The sequence below is a fragment of the Onychostruthus taczanowskii genome, unplaced genomic scaffold (genome assembly GCF_017590055.1).
Source record: "Onychostruthus taczanowskii isolate IOZ18803 unplaced genomic scaffold, ASM1759005v1 scaffold24, whole genome shotgun sequence".
Lineage (NCBI taxonomy): Eukaryota > Metazoa > Chordata > Aves > Passeriformes > Passeridae > Onychostruthus > Onychostruthus taczanowskii.
The window spans coordinates 7,912,074-7,940,024 of NW_024499684.1; the positions used below are offsets into that span (position 1 = coordinate 7,912,074).

The 27,951-nt window shown below is 39.8% G+C and overlaps 1 protein-coding gene and 1 long non-coding RNA gene across 2 annotated transcripts; one reads left to right on the forward strand and one right to left on the reverse strand.

Annotated features, from left to right (window-relative positions):
- The first annotated feature begins 9 nt into the window (after window positions 1-9).
- On the forward strand, window positions 10-5,781 carry LOC121336622. Its single transcript, XR_005952791.1, has 3 exons — window positions 10-177; window positions 310-522; window positions 5,054-5,781. It is a non-coding gene; the product is annotated as an uncharacterized LOC121336622 (long non-coding RNA).
- A 2,554-nt stretch (window positions 5,782-8,335) lies between these two features.
- On the reverse strand, window positions 8,336-27,949 carry MCCC1 (methylcrotonyl-CoA carboxylase subunit 1). Its single transcript, XM_041405871.1, has 19 exons — window positions 27,821-27,949; window positions 26,767-26,813; window positions 26,127-26,266; window positions 25,618-25,713; window positions 25,345-25,466; window positions 24,259-24,406; window positions 23,370-23,491; window positions 22,185-22,296; window positions 21,775-21,856; window positions 20,870-20,997; window positions 19,759-19,942; window positions 19,128-19,237; window positions 17,638-17,854; window positions 16,833-16,919; window positions 16,237-16,286; window positions 14,009-14,146; window positions 12,546-12,653; window positions 11,461-11,532; window positions 8,336-9,905 (listed from the first exon to the last, which is right to left on the reverse strand). Exons 1-19 carry the CDS (start codon window positions 27,865-27,867, stop codon window positions 9,786-9,788), a joined length of 2,130 nt encoding a protein of 709 aa, XP_041261805.1. The 5' UTR covers window positions 27,868-27,949; the 3' UTR covers window positions 8,336-9,785.
- Window positions 27,950-27,951: the final 2 nt, after the last annotated feature.

Sequence of the window (27,951 nt, forward strand, 5' to 3'; positions counted from 1 at the left end):
GCCGGGAGCCCTCACGGGGGGCGGCCCCGGCCGCGTTCCCCGGGAGCGGCGGCAGCGAGCGGCGGGCGGCCCTCGCTCGGCGCTGAGGTCGCGGCGAGCACCGGGGCGGCCTCGGCCCGAGCAGAGAAGGGAAGGGAAGGAAAGAGTCACTCCCGGCCTCCTGGAGGCTGTTATGGGGTGGGCTTGGGGCTAGGAAGGGGATGCGGCTGGGGCAGGAGGGGGTGCGGGCTCCCAGCGGCTCCTCACCCCGGGACCCGCTGTTCTGTCGGGAGGACTCCCTATGTGTTCCTATTTCGTCAATATCAAAAGGTCAAACGCTTTTCGAGCCATCAGTGTGAGCGCCAGGGTCGTGTGGCCGCCGTTCTTGGGGGCCTGAACCCGGAAAGGGTGAGATGGGAATATCCCCCGGGCTTTCCAGGATGGATTCGCAGAAGAGGCAAAATCGCTTGCTGAGCAGCCACGGAGACCTGGGGAAGGTGAAGGCTCGGGGCAGCAGCTTTACAGAGGAGCACCTCCACAGCTGTAAGATTTCCCTGATTTCCCTGCTCCAGGCTGTGATCTGCTCTGGGCAGCTGTGGGCAGATGTAGCTCTTCCCGCAGTAGCGCAGCTGTGCTAGCAGAAGGGGCTGCAATGGTTAAATCACGGTTTGTACCACTATCCCAGACAGTTGTTTTTTCCCAGGAAAGCTTACTCTACCTACTGCAGGCTTTTGGCAGCCGAGGGAGTTTGGGGAAGCAAAATACTTGCTGATAAAACTCACAGTGGTGGCAAACTGCTGTTGTGAAGGACAAAGGTTTGAGATCTGATCTTGTTCTCTCATCTCCTGCTGAGATTGGAGCTATTAAAGTAAGCTTCTGTATTTATTATGACTGGTATGATTGCACACACCGCAGAGAAATTAAGACTTCAAAAAGCCATTCCTCATCATGGATGTCCACAGTTTATGTATGAGTTTTTATAGAAAAGGGTCTGAATTGTTTCTTGCTTACTTTCCTGAAAATCAGAGCAAAGTTGAGATGGGAGTGTAAGGAGTTCAGTTGTATTTGGTGAGGAAAATCGGGCCTGTCCTGTGAAGTGTCCAATTTTGCTGGTGTATGAAACAGTAAAATTAAGAGCTTGATATCAAGTATATGGGAATATAGCTAAATTCAGCTATTCTTGGAGACAGCAGTTGCCTGGATACCTTGAATCCTACCAAAGAGCATAATTTTGAAATTGGGGGTGGATGCAAATTGGCCAGTGAACAGCCATGAACACTGCACACCAGCCCTGCCCTTGTAACCACGGCAGGGGAGGCAAAGCCAAACCTGGAAATCCCTTTGATTGAGGTAGCTAATTGCCATCACTGTAACATGCTGTGACAGCCCTCCTGCCAGCTGAAGACACAGTTTAGACCTGGAGAATTATTGTGACATGTAACAATAATCTGAGGGATGAGCTGTGCATGCAGGAGACTCCTCAGGAGAGAAAGAGGATTTTTAAAGTGACTTGTTTTTTTCTAATACCTGCAGATCTTGCAGGTTTCTTGTAATGCAGGGACTCTTAGTGGTTTTTTTGAGTGTATGGGGGCACACTGTATTTGTGTTTAGTTTTTTGACTGGCTTTTGGTTTGATCTCCCTAACTTACTAGATTGCTCTATATTATGAATTCCTGTTGTAGAAGGTATGGAAAATCATACTTAACCACTTCTGAGCAGGGCAGATAACGAGATAATCCTGTGATATAAGTTATAAAAATGAAATATAGTTAAAAATGTGAAATACATATTGCTGCTATTCACAGCATGCATACTATTTCTTGTGGGTTTTTTTCCAATTCAAGATCACTCCTCAGGTGATACTGTACCTGAGAAAAGGGTGACTTCCTGCTGCCATTTAGGTCATGAGTCTAGTGTTACTGATTTTAGTGGGAGCTGCAGTGTTCTGTATTGGTTTCCAGAGTGCTTCCATGGGGATATGGCTGCATTTCTGAATCTGAGGTTACCTTACCCAGAACTCTTGGCCACCATGGTCTGACTAGACTGAGTTATTCTCCAAACACAGCTCACTGCAGTGGGCAGGCACACACTTCAGGACACAGCCAGATTGCCCCAATTCCACCCATATCCTGGTTGATCCTGCCTACAGACGGAGATGGGTACTTGCATGCTGTGTGTGCTGTCTGAATCTCACTCTCACCATTTCTTAGAAAACCAGATGCTTTATAAGCCAGGAGGCAGCATGAGGCCACCAAAAAGCGTAAGTTACCTGAACTGGGCCTGTTACATGTTGCCTTTTGTGCAGCCCCGTGCAGGATGGAGCCCAGGTCAGAGCAGGGAGAGCCAGCTGTGCTGCTTGTGAACGTGACACGTGCCCTCAGTGACACCGAGGAGAAGGAAATGTCACTGTGCAATGTGCCCGCAGCACAATCACCGTGACCAGGGTAACACGATGACCTGTTCAGTTTGTTTTAAGGCTGACACACTTGCCTTGTTTTGTTGTGTGAACCAATGATGTTTTATCTTCTCATGTGAACCCCAGGAAAATGAGGCAGTGATTTTATTTTTTTAAAACCAACTGTGTCAAGCGCATAACTGAATATAACACTGAGCTGGTTTACACTGACCTGAGCTCTCTTCTTGAGCAGACAAATAAGTCTCATGTTCGGTCAAAGCAGAATCCATTTAGTGTAATCCCCTGGCTGAGAACTTAGAGCACTTTCTGAGGAAGAGGCCCAAAGCTTTATGAAGGATAACAGTAACCTGGGGCAGCTTGGGCTTGACATGTCTTTCTAACCAGATCTTTTTACTTTGTGCTCTAGAAAATGAAACCACCAAATCATCATATACTGATGTAACAGCCATAGGGTGATTACAGCTATGACCCTTTGCCTGCAAACTGACCCCATGGTTAAGAGAGAACAAAGTCCCATGAGCTATCCTGCACAAGTCAATGCCACTCTGTTGGCATCCAGAGGTGCAGACCCAATGACCTCCTGTTGTGCTGTTCAGCTGATACAGTTGGAATGTCTCTATCAGCCCATTATGGGTTTTTTTCTGCATTGAAGGAAGCACAGAGGAAGTAAACAGTGAGTCTTCCTGTAGCAAAGTCCCATGAGCTATCCTGCACCAGGGTAGTCAATGCCACTCTGTTGGCATCCAGAGGTGCAGACCCAATGACCTCCTGTTGTGCTGTTCAGCTGATACAGTTGGAATGTCTCTATCAGCCCATTATGGGTTTTTTTCTGCATTGAAGGAAGCACAGAGGAAGTAAACAGTGAGTCTTCCTGTAGGTGTCTGAGCAATTTAACCTGCAGTGACACAGCACCAGTATCAGAAGATTGTTGTTGATAGGTTGCAGGGAAGGGTGTTCACCTTCTATTAAGTTTTTCATCCTTCCTGCATTACACAAGAGGTTAACAAGTTACTACACCCAGTCCAAGGCACTGTTAGGAGCAGTTTTCCATGTGACAGCATCTCTGGGAGGGAGCAGGACAGCTGTATGTGACAAAGCAAAATCAGGTCAGAAAGGCTAAGAAAATCTGAAAATTTTGCATGTATTCCACCATACTCTGGCAGGCTTGAATAAACTGAGACATCCCAGGACACTTAAAAGGCAACAGACTGCTAGGCTTCTGGGTTTTTTTTTAAACTAGTAAGTACTGAGATATGTGTACTAAAAGCATTTTAAGTAATATGAGTTAGCAAATGGGAGGGCAATAAGAATTGACATAGCTAGTTGATTTTTACATGGACATTTTTTAGTTCAGAACTTCTGTAATACAAGGTACAATGCTTGTAACCAGAATTCTTTGAAACTTTCCCAAGCTGTGATCCACACAGCGCCATCAGAGCTTCATGATTAAAACCTACACCTTTGAACTGTAAGCAGCTTTCCATTCTCACTACAAAGAATTGCAGGTGATTTCAAGAATCTAGAAGACTGAGACATCAATCACCCTATCCCAGTGATTTTCTGTATGTGCCACCTGTAATTGTTCAATGTAATAAAAATCAGCCATCCCAATGCAAAGCACATACTTTGGTATTGGTATACAAAACAATAATTTAAGTTAACTTATATTGGAGGTAGAGTCTTTTGCCTTGAAGGTAGGCACACTGCAGAGGTACAAGGCAAGAGTAGTAAGATGGCTCTTGGCTCCTGTCATGTTACACACCTTCAGCCTTTTCCTCTCCTCCTTGTAACAGCAAACTGATTCTTGGGCTCATGTCTACACCACCTGGCCAAAAATACTGTCCTGATTGTAACCTCTGTGCACGTGACTGGCTGCCTGCAACACTACAGTGGGGCAGGTCTCAAGGAAAATGTGTATTAACCACATTTGTATGTAACAGCGCTGGGTTTGAATGGGTTTATTCTTGTATTCTACCTCATTTTACAACTCTGTAGAGCAGCAGCTGTGTCTGATGTTTCTGGGATGCTTAGCCCAGGACACTGAACAGGCTTGGGGTGTTTGGTGGCAGATCCACCCCAGTATTGGTCGCTGAGTGTTCCTGTGTGTGAGTGAGCAGAAGGGGACAGTCCAGGAGAAGATGTCACCTTCCTTTTCAGAGAGGCCAAAGAGGGATGCAGCTGTCAGCCTTTTTCACCACTCTTTGGAGCTTTGCTGTGGCACCAGAACTGTTTAAAGGAAAAGAGGCTGTCATGGTTTAACCCCAGCTGGCAGCTAAGTATCACACAGCTGCTCACATCCAGTAGGATGGGGAGTGAAGGAAAATGGGATCTGCCCCTTTACAGCTTGATGGCATTAGGATGCACTGTGCACAGGTATCTGCTAGAGCCTTACACTCCTGTGGGTCTGTTGTGCCAGGCCATCTGATCCACACAGTCCTACAAACCTGGCTGTCCCTCTCCTCCACCTGCCTGGAGGCAGGGCCCCTCTAGTACTGCTCTTAGGATTCCCTGCTTCTTGTAAAAATGTATTTGAATTTTTTTCCATAGGATCAGGAGTAAGACCAGCTCTTCCTCTGTGTGGGGAACTTCCCCCTGGAGACTGGAGCAGCAGTTTTCCCAGAAGAACCCCCATTTGTGACTGTTTTCTCTTTGTTTCAGAACCAGCAATTCTATCATATCATAGGCCAGTGTAATAAAGTACAACAGAATCGACCTTAGCCCAGCCCTCAGAGGTGATAACCAGCACAAAGGCAACTTGGACACCAAGGGCATCATCACCTGACACAAACCTGGGAACAAGCACAACAGCTCTGAGAACAAACAACACTGTGGCCACTGACTATTAAATTAATATAATGAATGCTTGTAACAAATCTGTTTTACACAAAGTCTGGTCAGATCTGTTGTCATCTCCACCCTTTGTGCCTCACATCAGGCACCAAAAACGTCACAGTTTAACTCCATCCAGCAATTAGATACCATGCAACTGCTCATCCACCACCCTCACTTCCTGCTGGGATGGGGAGGAGGATAGGAAAAAAGGAGCAAAACCCATGGGTTGAAGTAAGAACAATTTAATAATTGAAATCAAATATAATAAATAATAATAAAACTGTGAGAAATGAAACCCAGTGGAGACAGGTGATGCACACTACAGTTTCTCAGCACACCCTGACTGATGCCCAGAATGTCCCCAAGCAGCGATCAGTGGCTCCTGGCCAGCCTCCCCCATGTCTGTGCTTGCCACAGTGTTCTGTGGTGTGGTTTGTCCCTTAGGCCAGTTGGGGTCTGCTGGCCCAGCTCTGCTCTCTCCCAGCTCCTTGTACACCTGTCTGCTAGCAGAGTATGGGAAACTGGAAAACCTTTAACTTAGAGCAAGCAGTACTCGGCAACAACTGAAGCATCAGCTTGTTACCAACATTATTCTCTCACTGACTCCAAAACACAGCCTTAGAGCAAGCAGTACTCAGCAAAAAAAACTTGTTACCAACATTATTCTCTCACTGACTCCAAAACACAGCCCTGGGCCAGCTACTAGGAAGAAAGTTAACTCCCAGCTGAAACCAGCACACAGATTAAAGTTAAATGCAGCAACCATTAGGATTTTAAAACCCAGCAGGACTCCAGATGTATTTTATTAATTACTGCTATAATAAAAAACATGGTGTATTCTGGTGTAACCATAACATCCATGTTTGTTTTAATATTAATTCATTGTATAATCAACAGGTCTTTAAGCTAACATCAAATGTCTCAAAATTGCTTTTAGAATCCAGGCTCTCTTCCAAGAAATTCAGTTGGATCACATAAAAATAAATACCAAGGTTTCAATTACCAATTTCTGAAATGTTGATTTTTTAAACACAGCATTCAGTAGTGCATATTATTTTCCAAATGGAATCCTTAGGCAGAAGGGTATGCCCCAGTATTATAGAGGTACTAAGTGATACTCACCTGCAAGGCATTTGTGTGTGAAAATCTCTACCTGGAACATAACTGTACAAGAAGCTGAAGTATCTTGAGTATGTCGAGAATATACTTTGTGCAAAAGCTGGTAGTTCAGCATTCTAATGAGCACAGCTGAACTTTTTACAGACAGGACACACAATTCCTGATCTGCTTGAAGAGGATTATCAGCAATGATACCTTGTGAGAGTGCAATGGTACCTATTTCAAGGGACATATCAACAAGTTACTTCAATAAAAGAGTTCTGTGCCCAGATAAACTTTTCCCCCTCTATCATACCTAAATTTTAAAGGTCCTGCCAAAAACCACTTGAGTATTCATTTTTTAGTCAGCATGAAGACTTGAAGCTAAGATTTCCTGGTAACTAGCTGGTACAATCATTGCAACAAAGGATACAATACACGCTGGAAACTTTGTAACTCTGAGGTATTGATATTTGATTTGTAAAAGGTTAAAAAAAAACCTTAAAAAATTAGAATTAGTCTACATCTGAAATGACAACTTTCCCAACAAGCAGAAAAAATTATTTATAAATCAGTGTGTCCACAAATTTTGCAGTGTTTTGACTGCTGTCAACCTCTTTAAATAGGAGGAAACGGGCAAATATCTACCAAGTGACTTGTGTGAAGTCACAGTGAGTCAGTGGCTGAAATAAGAACACAGTCCTGCTCTCCTGGTTCCCAGTCCAGCATGGATTGAGGCTCCACACTACAGAGCTTCCCTGGGTATCAGCCACAGGAACTGGCAGCCGCTGGAGAGTGCAGGAGAGATGGAGATCCCCGCAGGGAAAACTGAAGTTTACACAGGGCTCTCGCTGTGCTCTGGCAGCAGCCACACCGCTGGGCAGGATGAGCCATTCCCGGTCCAAGCTGAGCAGTGCTCCCTGACCCTGTCTTGGAGAAGCCTGAGTCTGGAACACCAACACCCTTGCTCTTTCCTGCAGACCATCAGCTGTGGCTGAATTAAATATCTCATGACACAACCCCCTCTCTCCTCTGGCAGCAAGAAAAAATCATTACAACTAGAATCAGTTGAGATTCATTGTTCCTGTAACATCTGTGACTGCTGTTTCAGAACTACAGCACTATCTGAAAAGGTAAATTGATAATAAATTAGAAGCAGAGATTACCCCTTTAGCCCAAATGCTAAAATACTGCATTTTAAAAAATTAAAATTTTTTTCTTACTCTGCCATTAAGTGTTTTAGAGACAACAAGTGACAGCTATGTTACTAGGACTCTTATCAATTTACATTTGTAACACAAAAACTTATTTGTAATAAACTGAAGATTCAGTTAGATTTGTTAACTAAGATACTGGTATAGAAACAACCTACCTTTAATAATTTTTTGAGCATCTCCAAGTTCAATTAAATCACACTGCAGTAAAGCATTTCAAATATGCAAACTGTGACAGTGGCTTCTGCAAGAGATTTCTTAACTAAACAAAACCATCACTATCTGAAAAATCTATCTCAGTAGAAACCTACAGAGATAAAAACCTAACTGCTAATTTTTGAGAAGTGAGGGAAAATGAAGACTGGTGAGATTATTTGTCTCCCTGGCTCCGAAGGGAGGACATTTTGTCACTCCCAGGGAATGTGTTTTGCTGCGCTGGCTGTGTGCAGCCAAGCCGTGCAGCCTGAGCGGGCAGAGAACCTCCTGCTGGGAGTTCTAATGGTGCAGATTCAGTGCAGCAAAGGCAGTCTAGAAACAGCCGTGTCACAGAGAGAGAAAAAAATAAATGCCAAGCTGCTGAGTGTCTTCAGGGCTGAGCTCATGTTTCTGTGTGAGGATTGAATGCTGGATAAAACAAGTGCCTAACCTTACCTGCAGTGAAACCCATCACGAGTGTCTGGATTACTGCCTCCTAAATGTGATCTGCAGATTGTGCTCATCATCATCAGATGATACAGAAACAGCTGCTTAAACCCTCTAATCCAAGCAAAGAACAAAATGGAGAAAAATCAAAACATTCCAAGTTACGCTTAATTTTTATTTGGCAGTAAATAAAAATAATAGTGGCAATATTCTACACGATGATCACTGGAATTTAATTATTTGCTAGATGACCACAGGATTGCAAGGAAAATTGTAAAGTATTAAAATATCCTTTTAATACACTGATCATCCAGAGTCATTGCTTTTTCACCACTTTTTTTTCTGCATTGCAGACAAGGCTGCACAATTATAAAAGCAGATCAGAGAATTCCCCATGATACTGTATATTGATTCAGAAATGAGATTTCAGGTAAGGGTCCATTTGCACAGATTTAACTACAGGCTTGGGATCACTGCAGCATCTGATTGTTCCTTTCTGCAGTATAGAACAGATTATTTAATTAAATTAGCATATCAAAACTTCACATGATAACAGAACTTCACATTAACTGAAAGATGAAAAGACTTTCAAAGTTTGCAACAATTAAAACATTTTTTTCTTTCCCTTGTTTCTCTAAGCTGCTGGTTAAATATGTTAAATTTATGGCAAATTTTCAGTATGCTTAGTCTGAGAATTCTTTTTCTTTGCACATCCAAAAACCTGCCAATTTTCCCTTCTGAAACCCTGAAGATACAGAAAAAAAAATCTATTATTCTTAGTAACATTTCATGTTGTTATAAAGACTGTGGTGTACTTCATTTCAGCCAGTAAGAAATATTTTAGAACATGAACAATACGGTAACAGTAATGAAGATTTTGAAGTCAGTATTGTATTTTGGCACACTAAGTATTAATTAAGCTTATATTTCTCTGTTACTACTTCATGTTTAAAGTTCAAATGGTATTTTTGGAAAGCAGTTACATTTTCACTTTGATTAGTGTAGCAAATGTATTTGAGAAATGCTTTGTATCACATATTTTGAGGTATATTAAAATCATTTTTGAAATGCAAATTGTCACAACTCATTGAGGTAAACAGGAAAAACAGATGCACCAGAAATGACTGAGAGGCATTTTGGGCTAAGGAACAATCCTAAATTCCCTATTAAGGCAAAAACATAAGCCACAAACAGGAATTTTGCCAGAAAATAGAAAAACTGTCTTTCAGATTTCCTTCAAATCAATTCTCGCATATTTAAGGGAAAAAAGGCAGCTGTGAACAAGTAGGCAGAAGAACCCAACCTGTTTGTACCTTATAGTCCTTATTAAACCTCTCTGAACCTTTCAGAGTTTCACATCTTCTTCCAGTCCTTTCATCAGGCAAACAACCACTGGACAACAATCACATAGGTCCACAAGTTATAATTACAGTATAGTGATACCCAAATTTCAGTGAATTCAGCATAATTTACAGTCAAACTATGCAGGAAGTGCAGAGGAAACCAATCTCCCATTCATACAAAACAGTCTGCTGAAAATATGAAGAAATCTTCCGGGAGAAAATCAGCAAAGTAGAAAAAATAAAATGCACTTTCCTTGAATTTTATTTTGACTCTGCTTCTTCATCCATGAATTCAACAAGTGGAGCATGTCTGTTAGCCTGGGCACCTTCTTGGAAATTGACCTTTTTAATCACTCCTGCCTTGGGAGCCCTTATGGTGTGCTGGACAGAAACACAGCCAGAGTGAACACAGACAACTCGGGGGGTTCCCTCCCCTCCCTCCCTCTCCAGCAAATGCCAGCACTACTGCTTGGTCCAATTTCAACTGAACACTTAATTCCTTCCTCTGACATGTTTTATTTTAAACCTTCTTTGAAACATTCCTAGTCCATTTTTGAGTTTTATTTTCTCATAAATATTTGGCAAGTATACTGGGGAGAAAAATGCTATATAATACATTTATATGAATTATCATCATCATGTGAATGATCATCAGTATGAACAGCTGACTTATTTTACCTCACTAGTGCTTTCTGCTGTTGTAATAAATACCAAACAGAAATAACACAGCATTAATCCAAAATGTTAATCAGAGAGCAGATTTGTTCCCTTAAGAGAAATCTGCAGATTTACTGAAGATATTTCTGGTTTTTGGCCAGGAGGGGTCTTTAGTGGACAGATATTTGGTAAAATGCAGATTAAACACAAACACAGCTACCAATGCCAGTAAAGGAACAGCATGCTTACACACCAAGCCCCAAGAGGTCTGCTTGTCATTGCACCAGGTTAGTTTGATATTGTAGCTTTGCCTCTTGGTAGTTTTCTACATGGGGTTAGTCCAGCATCAAAACATGTAAGATCAGCTATTAAATCCTTACATCTAAGGACTCTCTAAATAATAATTTGCTTTTTAAATTTCACATTTTATATTTCAATAGCACTATAAAAAATAACTCAGATAATGTCAGTCTGGATATCAGCTGAAGAGGCAAAAACACATTTAGCATCCAACTGCAAAGAAGTTTGTGCATAGGTTTTTTTTTTAGTGCACACAGTTTTATTTAATAGAATTTGAGTGTAATTAAAAAAAAAGAACATGATAAGAGAAAGGCAGATTTTCTCAACAGTGTTAGTTCTGCTGCCACAAACTGAGATTTTAAACAAATAGTCAAACCAAACCAGTTCAGGCTACAGAAACTGTAATTCAAGCAATCTGAGCCACAGTCCAAGCACTGTGACAAGGTAAAATGGCCAAAATGCCAGTCCTCTGAATGCTGTGTGGATAACTACACAGAATCTTTAGTGTGCTTTTGATAAAACTTTATGTAAATATTATTATTAATAATAATAATATTATACACAAGAAGAATCCTGTGCATATTTGCAAAGTCCCCATTAGCTAAGTCTCTGCTTGAAGTAACAGCAGACATCCATGTGCCTGGATCACAACTGGGGAGCAGCAGACACAGCAAGACAGTTTTGTGCTAGAAAAGTCAAAGGAGAGGATGGGACAGAAGGCCTGACACCATCACTCAAATGCATGTTAAAACAGCTGCAGAATACCATGGATTATATAATCATCATTTGTTAGTAAAGTAACAGCAAATATAATCCTCTGAAATCTAGTCAGAGACAACACTGATGTTACAGCAGATGAAGTGATACTGACAGCTGCAAGCTGCACTCCACACTGAACTTCAATAATGCAAGCAAAAATAATTAAATTTTGAGCAGATTTTTATTTTCTCAATAATTAAAACCTTTACATGTCACTTACCTCCATTTTCATAGCTATCATAACCATTAGAGGGTCTCCAATCTGAACTTTATCCCCTGCCTTCACAAACACCTGCAATTCAGGAGAAAATTGGGGGGGGGGGAAAAATAATTGATTCCTGTACAATTCAAAATCAGCTGGATCTTGACTAACACAATGCACAGAGGGAGAGAGGTTTTGCAAAACAGCCTGATATTATTTATTTTTGTTTGTCTGGGTATCTGAGTTCTCCAGATATGGAATAGCTCTAGACAGATCTCCTCAAGGGAAGGCAGAGCCTACAGAAACAAGGTCAGTACCACATGACAGGATGACCAGGAAGCCATTTACCTATCAAAGCAGAAACACTAGAAGAGATGATGTATAGTCTACCCTTTCTGGGCTTCAGCAATTCTATTTTGAGAAATGTCAGAACCTCTTCCTGGAGCCAGTCCCTAAAGTCTTTAAAACAACACCCAGAAAGAAGATGGCAGGAGCCACCTCATTTTCAACAATTACTCTGATTTGGAGTGTTCATTCAGGATGTCAGAGATCCACGTTCCATGTACTGTCCTTTATGCCTTTTTATTAGTGGTTGAATCTTTCAACCACTAAACTCTCCAGAAAACCTCGTTCTGTTGAAACTCTGTCACTGTACAGAGAATGAAGAAGACTCGCTGAGCTAAAGAAAATTAAATCAATTCACAGCTTAACAAAAGAGGTGTTTCTGAGTATTTCTTCTTTTTGCAAGTGCATCTCACTCTTTTGTTAGATGAAATTAATCAAATGGCCCATAACACTTCAGAGAGCTTTGACTTGGGAAGTAATTAAGATGAAGAAAAATTCAGTTAAGCAGTAGCATTAGTTCAGATCTTCCAGAGCTCTAAAGAAAGAACGGAAGCCTTAAAAAGCCATGGGTGGCTGCTGAAAACTCAGAGTAAACAAAGCTTCTTCCAATCAGAAATCACACAGCATTGACATTTCTGGCCCCAGATCTTTCCTGGCAGTACAGAAGCACTATTTCTGTACTGCAGAAATAGTACTACAAAAAAAGTAAATTTGAATATACTGGAGAATTCAGGTCCCACCCATGTTGTTATAATTACCTTTTCTACTGTGCCTGTCATGGGTGCCACAGCTCCACTCTGCTCTGCCCCTGAACTCACTGCAGACAAGTATTTGGGCACAGGGAGGCCAATCTGAGCACTGCCTTCCTACAAAAAGAAAATCCAGGACAGGTGAAACAAACATGAAATAAACAGGTGAGTAAATACATGAAATCACCAGTAGATGGGGTGACAGAGGGAAAGAACAGATCCAGCCTTAGGCAAAGCACTCAGCTCTGAGGGTGGCAGACCCTGGAGTCAGAGCTGCACTAGGACTGTGATGGTCACTGCTTTGCCTGTGTCTGAGGCCTAGGAAGTCACACATGCTACTGGAAGGCCCAGCAAGGAAGGAACAACACCTGTGACAAAGCAGGTCCATGTGGATCTTTGTACAAACCCCCTATTTGTACCTTCCCTGTTCATGCATCAGCAGTGCAGAAGGTTTTGGAAAATGCATAAATGCTGTTTGCACAGGGGCAGGCAGGTGGCTGCCACAAGCAGGAGACATGCTGGCATCTCCATTGCCAGCCACTGCCAAGGAGTGCTTCACCATTTACAATCAAATTAATTCAGTGCTAAATTTAGTCAAAAATTCTCAGTGTTACTCAAAATCCCTTAAGTCCTCTCAGAGATGCCTCCCAGAGTCTCTCAAAGACTCATTACCCCCAACATCCTTCCCATGCCCTAAAGTCCTGGGATTTCTTCTCCATCACTCACCCCAGACCCCCTGTCTGATACCACAGGACAACTGAGCTTTGCCATTCCAGCATGGGGTTATTTTGTCCTCATCACTGGAGCAACAAAGTTTTTGCTGCATTCTGCTGAAAGTTTTAAGGGGCTCAGAGCTAGAGGTTAATCACTGAAACTAATAAATAATAATCTATTTATTTAGATTACATTGAGTTACTTTAAGGCCTTGCAATGTTTCAACTGTAAATAAAAAATTACAACCTAATAATGCAAGTTAGGGTACATCTTCTTTCAAATGTCATTTGTATATATGCAATGCATATAATGCCATGGTAACTCATAATTGCATGTTTTAATATTAGTTGAAGTTATCCTTCCTGAGACCAGTATTGATTATTTCTTGTCATATCATTTTAAAATTGTAACTGAAATTAAAACACCAGTTACAAGACCTCTCAAATATTTGGCAGTTTGAAGTATGTGCGACTGTCCTGTGACAAACTTCAATACCTAACAAATTCAGTATTTTGTGTTCCCCCCCTCCTAAACCATCATTTCCAAACCTGACTCACCAACTGTATTTTAACTTTCTAAAAGCAGTTCTTTTTCTCACTCACCACTAGCAATGAATTTCTAATTAGAACAATAATCCAACAGGTATCAAAACTTGATAGGTCAAAGCTCTTTCACATTCTATTGCAATTTATGTTGTTCATTTATATGGATAAAAATCCAAAATTTTAAATTTGTGATAGTAAAGAAAGGAAAGTTACCGGGAAGAACAGATAAATGGTGTTGTCCAAAATGACCAACTTGGACTTAGACACTGTTCCATTTACTGAAGACCTCAAGTAAAGTGAATCACCTTCTTTCAAAATCTCTCCAGAAATCAGGAACGTTTTATCTTGAATCTGAAAGTTAAATGCTTTTATAAGGACAAAGGTTAACCATTCATTAGCAACAAATGAAAAGATTGTATTTGTACCCTCCTAACCTGTGATTCTGCACAGGCAACTCTGGAATTGAAAAAAAAAAATTAAACCTTATGTATCCTTTATTTTTCAGTTAAAAGACTGTTGTGTATCCAAGAAAAGCAGCTCAGCAAATTATCTAATATATTCATTCAGGACAATATTTCTTAAGAAAAAAAAAAAACCCAGAATATTGAGTTTAGTGATGTTATTAAAATCCAATATTTTTAACTTGTCCTAGCATCTTGACTTTCTTCAAACTGAGGAATTCATAGTATTCAGCTGACATATTCCACAATGTTTTCCAAAAGAGAGGTGACTTCCTCTGTCTTGGAAGCTTGTAGGACAAGAACTACAACATATTCAGTAAACCTACAAAGGACCAAAGCAGTAATGGAAACAGTGCCAATGAGACACCAAAACTGCAAAAGAAAGACCAAACAGAAAGGTCATTTATTTATGACTATCCCTTCCCACCTGTTCCTTCAGTGGAAGCTGCACCTGTACTACAACTGCAGCACACAAAGACTGTAAGAACACACAAAGGTAAATACATTATACTTCACATATGTTTACTTCCAAGTCTGACATCACTGAGCACAGCATCAGAGACTTGCTGGTCTTTCAGGATGGTACAAGTAGAAATAAAACTCAAGTCTTCACTTACATAGTTCCAAATTATTCTTCCACTGAAAACATGCATTGAAAGGATCCCGTTGATCTGACACTGACCCCTGAGCAGAGAATTGTTGGCTTGAGCACTGAGTGCCTGCCAGTTCTAGGCCCAGCCACCTGCTCTGGTGGCTTTGCCTCAGGACAGGTTCTGTAGCACTCCAGAGGAGCTGTCCTCCTCATAATAAGCCCCCAAATATGCCTTCACATCTCTTATCTCCAGCTACTCTCCATTACCTTGTCAACCCCAATTCTTCCTTCTTCCCTAGGAGTCTACATTCTCCAGTTACACTTCCCTCCAGAAATGGCCCCTACATCCCTTCCAGCCTCTTTTCATCGTTGCTGATGTGACTTCTAGGATAAGGCTCAGGTGTAAAAACTGTCAGACATTACACAGATAATCAATACACTCAAAAAACCCAGGTATTACAGGGGGGATGTGGGTTAGCTCAATCTTCATATCAGTAGAAGTAAAGGTTTGAGTTAGCACGATATACCCTTGAAAGCACAATAATTTTATCCCTATTTTTCTAGTACACCCATTTCTATACAGTCTAAGCAGTTAATAAATACTTATTCTCTCAATTCCCCTATTCTGACTATTAAAACAAGAAATAGAGATTGCATTCTTGAGTGTTTATCCATTCTGGGTGCCAAATCTGAGAGAATAAGACATCAACTACAGGGGATGCAAGAAGGAATATTGAACACTCAGCCAAACACAACCCCCTTAAGCCAACAAGTGGAGACTCTCACATGTGCACACACAAAATTATCTACAACTAAGGCATCTTGAGCTGTTTACTGTAGGAGCTCTATAGCATGGACAAAGAGGCCAATTCTAGGGGGTATCATTCAATTATCTAACCAGAAGATTCCTCAGCTCATTTGGTAATCACTCTCCAATTTCCATCTTCAAAACAAAATGTTATCTTGCAGATAATGGTCTAGAAAGCTTTTATTTATCCCACAGGAGATCCATTCTCATGCACAGAATAGAGCAGGAGTCCTGTGGAAAAAAAGGCTTTTAAAATGCAGATTTAAATCTAACTTCCCATGTTTTAAACAGACAAGTTTAACAAGGAAAATAAAGAGCAAGACCTTTAAATACTGAAAATACAAACACTTCTCTTAGCCTTGTCAGAAACATTTTAATAGTTCTCCCATGCCAATCCAGCATCTAGCACAGAAGATTTCAGGTCAAAGTAACAGTATATAGCAATAGATACAAGCACACTAAAAATAGAATCCTGCATCTGTAATCACCAAGCAATTTCAGTAACAATTAATACTAAGAGAAATCTACAAGAAATGGATTCTTTTATCTAATGAAGTATCTGAAAAAATTGTACTTGTACCTGCATTTTGTATGACCCATCTTGATTGTAACTTACAGCTACATCCACAACTGTTCAATAAAACAAAACATGCATGTATGAGTAGATTCAATTGGAATATCTAGAGAATGATGACATATAAACTCTATCAAGGCTTTCTTGATAAAAATGAGGCCTACCAACACTAAGATAAGAACAAGTACTTTCAGATTAGCTTACTACACACTGCAGAATGCCTACTGAATTCCAGACAATTTTTCTTTCAAAGATGAACATCTGAAATCATGTATCTAAAATGTGTATTATCTGGACCGAAAACAAGTTTGTGAGGGGGGCCAAGTACCCCTTTCACAACAAAAAGAAGTTTAAAAAAAGTAAATGGAACTCTTTTTAAAATCTCAACCTCATTTATTTAAATGATGAATATGAATTAGTAGTCATTTCAATTTGGTTTACATGTCCTCAGGATCTAACAGTGTGGATTAAACATGCAATTCTGTGAATTCCCAGCTTACACTGCATAAAACTCATGCTGATTCTATGCTGTATCTTAGCCTGAATTTTCAAGCACCATACATCAAGTACCTCCCTTCCCTCCACACACTTTATTAACTTACTGTTTTCCCCATCCAACAGAGACAATTTTCTAGTGTAACATATATTTATTCTTCTGCCAGTGCTGGATGCAAATGGTGAGAATTTATCTAAAACACAAAATACACAGATATGTTATTTTTCATTCTACTTCAGCAAAACACAACACTTAGAACTTAGGCCTTAAAGTCATTGTCCTGCTCTTACTACCTTCACATTTATGTATTTATATTGCACAGAAAAGACTACAGAAAGTAGTACTGTAGTCAGAGGGAGTGACAATTCCTTGATCTCCAACACTGAATAAATTGATGCTGTGTGACCTACAGACAACATGACACTAGGAAGGGCACTGGCTGTTTTCCATGAACACATCCCTGAACAGGACTAGAGAGCATCAGAATTCAACTACACCACAGCAGGTCCTGATGAACCTTTAGGTGAAGGTTCCATTAAACCCCCACTGCCTCTCCCATTCAGAGCAGAGGTAATTTTGTCTGAAGACCTTGTAGGAATAACAGAGGCAGAAGGGCACTGCTTGTGCATATCAAGAGCAAAGAGCTCACAGTGCCACTGACCATGAATCCCAAGGTCTTTCAGACAGTGCTTGTCTGAAGGGCTTTGGGAAGTGCTCTGGACATTACAGTGGTGACATATTCCCTATCTGATCCTTAACAGAAGTTATAGTCTGCCCTGTATGTAAATATTTGGGAGATGCCAGAATGCAGAACCCTGACCAGGCACGAAGTAGGGCAAAGAAAGAACATCCCAATTAAGTAACTGCACGTGAACTCACAAAATGAAACAATATAAAACAATGATCCTTACCATCTGACTGATCTCTGAAAGCATCTGTTAGCATCCTCTCTTTCAGTATGAGCCCCAGAGCTGCCTGACACATAACTTCATGTGGAGTTGCCTTTTTGGCTGGAAATAGTTCATCATGGTGTTGAGGAATGAAATTAGTGTGCACATTTCCAGCCTCAAACTGTGGATGTCCTGACAGGCTCAGTAAGAAATCAATATTAGTGCTTAATCCTACAATCTGTAAAGAAACAGAACAGAAGCATATTGCCAAACTGACTTAGGAATACACAGCTTTCTGCTCACAATGTTTATCCATAAAATGTAATTCACTCAACTGGTCTGTTTTATTATCAATAAAACCACTGACTGTAAAAAGACAAAAAACCAAAACAAAACCCAAAAACCCAAAAGCTGCTTTCTCAAAAGCACTCTGTTTTCTAAATGTTGCCTTTGTCCACTGTGAAATTGAGCAAAGTTTCCCAGAAACACTAACAGGAGGTAATTTCAGGAAAAAACTCTACTTTTGGAAAATTGTGCTCTGAGTATTTAAAAGAGCATTCCTAATTTGACAAGTGCTTCTTATTAAAAATGAGTTACAACAATTCCAGTATCCCATATTTGATCTTTTAATAGTAAAAAGTAGGAACAGGGGCTTCTATAAGTTTACTAGATACTATCCATTTCCTGCAGTGCAAAATATCTAATGAATCATCATTATTTTAGAGAAATCAGTAAAAATGGTAATTATGTTATGCTGTCAACATTTACTGACAGAACTGCTCAGAAAATTCTGGCAAAGGTGAGAGAATTCTTTTATCTCTTTCTCTTGCAGTAAATTTCATTTTTAGCTAAAACAATACGGGGCCCAACACTTCCACTACCTCAGTCACACGAATGTAATGTTCATATTGTTGATTTAAAAGTGTAAATGCTTTAAAAGTGTAAATTATTTATTAGTTCTGCACAAGTAATATTCAGTCTCACCTCAAGCCAAACCTTCTGAATTCCACTTTTGAAAACCATTATAATACTTGTAGTTTTCATAGGGGAAAAATTGAATGTTTCTTAAAAAGAGCTGACAGCATTTTTCTTTACCACATGTACAGTCTAAAAACTTAGCTCTTTTTACAAATTAAAAACTACAAGCAAATATTGTCTGACACAAATTCCACTTAAGAAACCCTTTAAGTAGGAGAAAGCTCACACTACAATTGAAAATGTTGTTTTAGCCTTACCCTTCTATAAAGTCACAGGTGCATATCCAAACTGAAGATACCACAAGCTTAAAAATCTATGTGTAAAACTGGGCTGCACACTTATTTTCACTCACTCCACCAATGAAAACAGTTTGCAAATTAGGAAAAAATACAACTTTTCCAAACAACTAATGAATTAGAAATGGCAGTAGCAATGCAGGCTCCCTTTTGGAATGCACTTTTGTTTTACTGCAGTGTTTCCTGCATGCTTTGATGGCTCAAGCTGTGGTGCCACACTGGGCTCCTCCCACTTACATTGTACTGGTGCAAACTGTAGCGCAGCTTTCTGAGCGCTGCCTGCCGGTCCTCAGCCCAAACCACCAGCTTTGCAATCATGGGGTCATAATGCACAGAAACCTCATCACCTGAAACGGGGCAATAAAACAAAAATGCTGTAACATGCAACCACATAGTTATGAAAGTTGGTAATGCTAAGTACTGGACACCACGTGGCATCCAACACAGGCACAATTCACGGCCACGTTTCTCTCAAGATTAAAATTGTTTGAAGACATGATAATGTGACCTGGCATTTCAATTTTAAGGACAATTTCAGCACAGACTTTTTATAAATTTTTGTAGAGGTAACATTACCCAAATTCAATTTCCTTTATTGCAATCAGAATTCAGGATTGCTAAATAGCGAGGAGAATATCACTACCGTGATCCAGTGGGCATTAATTTGGGTACAGGAAAAGAAGAGGTAAATAAAATATCCGGTGATTGACCAAAAGTACATGGAAAAGCATAAGAAAATTCTGTAGGGATTTGTCTTTATAACAGCACTCTTTTAGACAAACTTTTTTGTGGCCAAAGAGGGAAATGCTTACAAAGGTAAGATCTTGATGTTCATTATTTCTTCTTCCATCACTGCCTTCAGTTTTACCTTGCCTGACTCCGGTCTCTATCCTGGTGAAACGATCTGCTGGGGGGGTGGATAAGTGCAACAGTGGCCCAGCTCCTGGCATGAAGTTATTATTAGGGTCTTCAGCATATATTCTAGCTTCAAATGCATGGCCCTGGAGCAGGATCTCTTCCTGCATTAGAGGAATTTTCTCTCCTGCTGCAACCTGAAAACAATAGTTTTTTTTTCTTTAATGCAGGATCAGTATTCTGGAATTATGATATATGAAATATTAACTATATTCCTTCTGAATATGAACAACTAGGAAGCACATTTTAAAACGCACAAGGAGCAAAACAGTGCAAAGATCACTGAACCTGTCCACCTTGTTTACCTCTTTCTTCCAGTGTTGTTTGATCCCTGATTCTAACTCAGGATTCAATTCTCAATTTCCATGCCCAGATAAGGAAGACAAATGTCCCTTCTTTTCGCATCAGCATTGCCATTTTAATTTTCTTTCTGATTACACTTCCCCACCCTTAATCTCACACTACTTAAGCTGCTGTCCTCACTTTTGGATTTATACAAACAGAATTGGGGTTTATTTCAAGTCCCCTAATACCCAAGACTTCCTGTGATCACTCAAATGTGTGAATAATCTATGCAAATTGGGTGTGTGAGGAAATCCACTGCTCCAGTCCACCCCACGGTACATCTATTTCAGAATGTGGCTATACTGGTAGAACACCAGACATAGGTTTTTGTGAAGATTTTTTCCTCCTACAGCCTAATGCAAGAATAATTTTTGGGCCACAGAACCATTTCAATTAGTTTTAGAAATCTTACAACATAGCAAAGGAAAGATCAGGACCCCACTCCCTCCCACTTTCCACACTGTCTGTAATGTCTCTAAATACACTGGAAAAATGTTTTCTCTCTGCACAGCTGGGAGAGGCCTGGTTGAAATTCAGAGCACCTACACAATGCTCTACATCCAACACAGCAATGTGAGATGATGTTCCTGTGGAGCAAAGGAAACTCTACCCTGACAGCTGAGCAGGAGATGAGGATCTGGAAACCCACGTGGCCTCTCACAGGCTGTGTCACACAGCACTCAGGGGGAGCTCTGCAGGTAAAATCAATTAACACTCACCCTGAGCTGCCATTCCACCAAGTCTGTTCCAGTGATCATCTCTGTAACTGGGTGCTCTACTTGCAGCCTGGTATTCATCTCCATGAAGTAAAAATTATGTTGGGAGTCCATAATAAATTCAACTGTTCCTGAAGAATTCAACAAAAGGACATTTCACCTAAGAGCATCTTAGGTGCCCATTTATGGAAAAGACACCCAAGAATTAATTCAGCTATGCCAAGACTATTATTTCTAAATCAGACACACTGAATTTCATTAGATTCTACAGAAATAATCTAAAAGGGTCACAAAATTGAGATTTGAAAACAGAAGGGTTGTTTCCTTGTATATTTACATAACCTTTGCTTAATAGCCACTCTCTACAGTAAGAGCTGCATTTCATTAGCACTTTAAAAAGTGCATCAAGAGTGTTTGAAAGTATTCTGAATATTCATAGAGTATGTAATTTTTAAAAAAATAAATATCCAAAGAAAGCAGTGAGGAAACAAAGTTCAAATAATTTTAGGAGGTTATTTTTCATCTGGGAAATGGTGTGGACTTTAAAGTGAGTTGTGATTTTCTTTTAAAGACTACTGTTTGCATATAAAGTATTACCCTTTGTATGCTAAAAGAAAAATTATTTTCCCCTTGCTCAGCTCAAATTTACTAATTCATAATGCTCACTTTCCAACAACAGTTGAGTTGACCAAATTATCAGCCCTGAAATTTTTTTCTTTGTATCCTTCAGCTGCCACTGGTCTTGAGCTCAGGTATGCTAATTTAAATCTGTAATTACATCAGAATTAACTACATGATTACTTGCTTAAACCTCAAAAATTTGAGGGATGTGTGTCATACTCAAAAACAACCAGATGCCTGAGACTTAAAGTCTGATTAAGCTAAAAGCTGCAGCTCCCCAGATTTACCTGCTCCCACGTAATTCACAGCTTTAGCTGCTTTGACAGCAGCTTCTCCAAGTCTCCTTCGAACCTCTGGACTAATTCCTGGCTGTAAATAATAATGATAATAAAAAGATTACAAACTATTGTTAAGTCTGGCGGTATTAAATCTGGTATGCATGAATATTTAACAGTATTTAACTGCAGTGAAACCCTGATCTGTACTATACTTGAAATCTACTTTGAGAATAATTCTTCTTTGAGAATCATTTTCCTAAAGAGTGTAGTTTTTTCAATAAGAACATATTCTGCAGCAAAACTGAAACAGGTCTGAGAATTACAAATAAATTATTACCCACTACATACATTCAATGGGAGATAGCAATTACTATAAAAACACAGCAGTTCATAAAATGTATTAACAATTTTCTGCTCACCCCTGGTGCCTCTTCAATGATTTTCTGATGCCTCCTTTGCACACTGCAGTCTCTTTCAAACAAATACACTGCATTGCCATGCTGGTCACCAAACACCTGGACTTCAACATGCCTGTTCCATAAAAATAAATGTTTTAATGTATTTTAATGCTCCAAACAGACTTCAAACTTGTAATTTTAATAGGCTTTCTTATAAATTTAAGTGCCTGCCCTTAAAAAATGCCGAAAATGTAAAGTGAGGCTGGTATTATGCAAGATTTTACTGTTTTAGACTTACTCAATCTTCTAAATGAAAGAGGATTCCTAATACCAACTACTGCAGTGAAATCTCATAGATTGTAGGATAAGCAAGACACATATCTGAAGGCTGCTACCTCCTTCTTAGTTATTATAATAAAAGTAAAACCACTTCACTATTAATTTGATAATGATTATTTCCCTCATAATTTACTGTGCAGCAATTCACAAGAGACAGTAGCAGTCCTGGCTCAGAAATAACATTGTTCACTTCAAAACACCATTTCAAAGGACACCTATTAGGTGGCAGAATTTTATTCTATGCATAAAAATAATAAAAATACATCACTATTGTGACAATCCCCTGATCTTGGCAAAATAAATTCCCCAGCAATGAGTTTTTTTCTCATGTCCATTTGACAGCATAAGCAGACTCTCAATTTATTTGAAATAAATGCTTTCCCTATAGTGAGGCTTCAAGGAAGAACACATGTAAAGTACAAGAGTGTCAAACAGACCTCTGAGAGACATTCTTTATAAAAAATAAATTGGTTCAGTTTGGCCTTAAAGACTCTCACTTCTGTTTGAAATATCTAAGTAGAGGAAGATTAAACAACTGGTTTGGGACACCTGAGGGCAGCAGAATCACCATCACAGTTTGACTAAGGTCTATAGTTTAAATGTTATAGAGAGATTTTTTTCCTAGATGTAAATCAATTTTAGAAATCTCACTGCCACATCTCCCAAGTCGCAGCATTTAATTCCTGTCATTCAAAACAAAGCCACTACAAGAAATTCAATAAATTATAAACTATTTTGACCAAATTAATAACTTTCATAGTGCAAATCAGACATACAAAACCAATTTTAACCTTACAACTTAGCCAGTTATGTTTATTTAATTAGAATAAGCATTACAATGTTTATATTGAAACATCTATTTCTCACCTAGGATTATCTACAAATTTCTCAATCAGCATTGCATCATCATTAAAAGACTTCTTTGCTTCTCTCCTTGCTGATTCTAGTTGGTCCAGAAACTCCTTTTCTGAATGAGCAATCCTCATACCCTAAAATACAAGAGAAAAGCTTATTTAAATATCTCAAATACAGCACACAACGAAAACCTTGTTGCACACAGAGTGAGAGATTAGCTTAAAAGTAACACTTTTTCTTTCTTTCATAAACTTTAGCAGAATTGTGTATCAGCCTCTAGTAAGATAAACCTACTAAGTCCCATTGAAAGTGCCATAAGAAGTGTAAAATAATATAATTATCATTCCATTGATATGAGTGAGCACAAAATTCAATTTTGCCCTCAAATATTACAGAGATTTTCCAAGGTTGGCAGAGAAAAACTTATTTTTTACGAAATAAATCTAGCTATTTGGAAATAACTAAAATTTTTTATATGTAATTTTACAGACATTTATTTCAGAGCAAAATCTGATTTAGACTGGGAGTTCACCACTCATTGAAAAATATCTAGACACAAAATGGTATTTCTAATAATTTCTTATGCAACGTTTAAAACTGTTAGCAAAGGAAGTCACAGAACCCATCACAGAGTCATCTCATTTTGCACAAATCCATAGCATAACTTTTCTGCTTATGTGAATTACTGGAGATACACTGAAATAAACAAAACTCTTTCAGTTTATTCCAGCTACTTAACTTCTACACTTCAAGGGAAATGAGATTTCATAGTGCTGGATTGGCCATTAATAAATTTTAACACAAAGTACTTTTCCAGTTTTTGTTTTCTTTTAGAATATTGAGTTACAAATCCTGAGCCACAGTAACTTTACAGCACATGATAAACAGATGAGTTCCTTACCTTTCCTCCACCCCCACGGACAGCTTTAATCATTACTGGGTATCCAATTCTCCTGGCATGTTCCTTTAGACACTCATCAGACTGATCTTCTCCATGATAACCTTCAACAACAGGAACGCCAGCAGCAGACATTATAGCTTTGGAAGTGCTTTGACAGAACAGTTTTATATTTAGAATGATAAAAATATTTTTTTCTTACTTTAAGCTCCAACCTGTCTAATGTTCCCAATGTTAATTCTCTCCAGTTCCACCCTAGACCTCAACAAGACTACTTGCATAGGTGAGTTACACAGCACTGGATTGTAATTCAGTTCATGCTTCAAACAAATATTTTTGTTTCTCCTAGCAGGATTACACTTTAGTTTGACTGGCTTTTCCACTTTATAGATGCCAAAATTTAACATTTTCAAATTAAAACACTGTATCCTGCAATATTTAAAGTTGTACAAAGGCAAAACTTTTAATTACACAGGCTACATTCACACCACGCATAAAACACTCAAGCATAACAACTCTAATTTCCAAAATGCATGCAAAGCTTGTTAAATTACTGAGGCAATTTACTCTCACATTATGAGGTGATAAAGTTAATTCTCTCTAACTATGACTGCACAGTTCCTGTGTCAGTAATAATTTCATTTCCATATTCTTGATTTATACTTCATACCTTAAAAGTCTTTCTTTAATCTAAGTACCTAAGAATAAGATCCTCTGTGATGAACTAAACTTATCATTTTATATGAGCCACAATAACCCTGATGATCTGGTGCTTCTTTTCCACTGCTCTTTTGACCCATCCAATCTGACTGCTGAACCTCTACCTATACTACACTGCAATGCTTCAATTCTGGAAAAGTAGAATCATTACTTATTTAATTACTAAAATCCCAATAACTGAACACTCTTGGCTGTTTATGTCTCTAAACAAATCTATAAACCTGGAGTTTGTTCCTTTGAAGAAAACTGTAAAAATACAATGCAAACTGACAGAATAAAACAACTACAGAGCAACTGGTCATTTGTTAACAAAATTAGCTTTGCCAAGCTGTAAACTGCATAACCAAGTAGCAAATCAGAAACAGCTACCTTTTAATACCCATATCTCTGATAGCAGATGAAGGAGGACCTATGAAGATGATTCCCTGCTGCTTACACAGCTCTGCAAACTCTGTGTTTTCCGAGAGGAAACCATAACCCGGATGAATAGCCTAAAACAGAAAAATGTTAGCAGCCTGTTTTTTGTATCAGTTTAGCTTAGAAAACTCAGAAGCTTCAGAGATCATTAAGGAAAAGCAAGATGAGCAAAAATAAAGAACTAAAGACATGGAAGCAACAGAAGATGTAAGGCCCTGATCTTACCTGTGCTGCTGAGACCTTTGCCACCTGCAGTATTTTCTCCATGGCCAAGTAACTCTGCTGTGAGGGTGGTGGACCAATGCAATATGCTTCATCTGCCTGTTTTACAAAAAAAACAGACAACAGAGATTGTTTACTAGCAAATTTAAATTAGCTTCTGAGCTAATTATATCACTTATCTGACCGCAGTTTAAATCACTGCCTTTCCTCATGGAGAGGCTCAGCTGGGTGAAAAAAAATTCTGACTTTTTCCCCAGAATCACAGTCCATTCTCTAACCCCTGGCTGTCCAGAGTCAGAGAGCCAAACCTGAATGCACTTTCTGTAAAGCTGTCAGGTGTTGAGACAGAGACCAGGCAAGCTTTCCACCCATTCAAGGAAAATCTGGCAGTAGGTCTACAGAAGTGAAAATCAACTTTGCATCAGCACCCAAATCTGCTTCACCCATGGAACTTATCAATGAAAAATACTGTTATGAATGAACATCAGCCAAGTTTAATGAATATACTTCACCATTGCTACGTGCATGGAATTCCTGTCTGCTTCACTATAAACTGCCACAGACTTCACCCCCATTTTCTTGGCTGTTCGCATCACCCTGCAGGCGATTTCTCCTCGGTTTGCAATAAGGATCTTCCCTATGCTGTGACCTCCTGTTTGAAAGGACGAAGCACAGTAAGAAACCAAGCCACAAAAACATTCCTGGAAACAAAGCAACTTTAAAATTCTGCTTTATTTTACATTATTTATAAAGTTTATGCATTTCTTCAATAATAGAAAAAGCATACTTCACCCAAAAGCATTTCCAAGCTGCTCTTTGAATTTTTAACTCAGAGTCCTTATGCCTATAAAACAATTCTCACAGACTTTGCAATATTTGTATCAGAAAAGGACACAGAGGAAAACATCACAAAAAATAAAGAGTTTTCATTAATTTCCACATACCTAAATATAACAGATAAAATTATGCAAAATGTTGTTTAAACATTAAAGATGATTTCTGTTAGGTTAGCTACAGGTTCCTGTTTTCAAAAACTGTGAAGACACTGTATGTTTATTTAAAAACCCTGCAGTCTTTCAACAACTAATACTCTAAAACCATTCATGCTGCACAGCAATTAAAGCTTGTACCTGGAGAAGTGAAATTTCATACCTATTGTCGAGGCCCATTTCACAAATATTTGTACTTGGTTCCATTGCCTGTGCAATTATAAAGGAACAGAAGAGTTAGAGTGCATATGAAAAAGTGGCAACTGAGCTGATTTTATTTTCAGGTGAGAAAAGGGCAGCACTGAAACATCTGATACATCTATTGATACAGAACATATTCAGCTGCAACAAGGGAAGACGCCCAAACTTCACCAGATCTCTCCCCAAGTACTTTCACATGGACCCAATAAAAATTATCCCCGTGCTTTTCTAGTAGCATTCAAACAGAAATAATCAAGGAGTTTTCTTAAAACAAACAAGCAAAAAACCCCTCTTTTTGGTGGACAGAACAGCCAACAACTCTTATTTATTTATTACAGAGAGGCCAACTCATTAAGTACTTGGGAAAGAAGACATGAGCAAACATAAAATAAAAAAGCTTAAAAAGGCAACAGGAGCTGCTTTTGTAGAGCAAAGGTGCAAGAGAAATGAGTGTGAAAGAGCAAGAGCGAGCTATGGAGACTTAGAAATGGAAAGTTAAACTTCAGATGATTAATGCTAACTAAATGAGATAACGGCAGTGAAGTGACTGGATAGAGCCGTGAAAGCAAACTCCTGGAACTGTTTTAATTAGTATGCAAAACAACGCAGGAATTTTGGATCAAGTCCAGCATTCTTTAAGCGTTATCGGACAAAAAGACACGGGACGTCCCCGAGCTCACACAAGCAGAGCTCGGTGGCAACAATGAGAGGAGGAATCGGTGCATGCCCTAAACATTGACTACACAGCTGTCATGGTCACCCTCCCTGTGCACAGGCTGCAGACCGACCCCGGGGCCGGGGCAGCTTCATGGCACCCGCCACAGCGATTCCCCACGGCCCAGGAGGGTTTATTTGCTCTTCCTTCCCACAGAGCAGCCCGGCCTTCCCGTGGGTCCCCTCACGCCCCGCAGAGCTCGCTCCCCTCCTGCCCGGGCAGCGGGCTCCGAGCTCGCTGTGCGCAGCTCCCCTCGGCTCCTCAGGCCGCCCCGGCCCCGCCGCCCCCCGCCCGCACTCACAGCCGGCGCAGCGCCCCGAGGCCCCGCGCGACAGCCGCCAGCGCCATGTTGGGGAGCGCGGGCGGGAGCGGGGAGAGCCCTCAGGGGGAGGGAGCGGGCGGAGGGAGCGCGTCACGGAGAGGAGAGCCGGG

Coding starts and splice junctions, on each gene's coding strand:
- MCCC1 (XM_041405871.1), bottom strand. CDS start 27,867: ATGGCGCTGGCGGCTGTCGCGCGGGGCCTCGGGGCGCTGCGCCGGCT. Junction 21,857..22,184: donor TCATTGAAGAGGCACCAGGG/GTGAGCAGAAAA, acceptor TATTATTTACAG/CCAGGAATTAGTCCAGAGGT. Junction 9,906..11,460: donor TGATAGCTATGAAAATGGAG/GTAAGTGACATG, acceptor GTTTCTGTCCAG/CACACCATAAGGGCTCCCAA.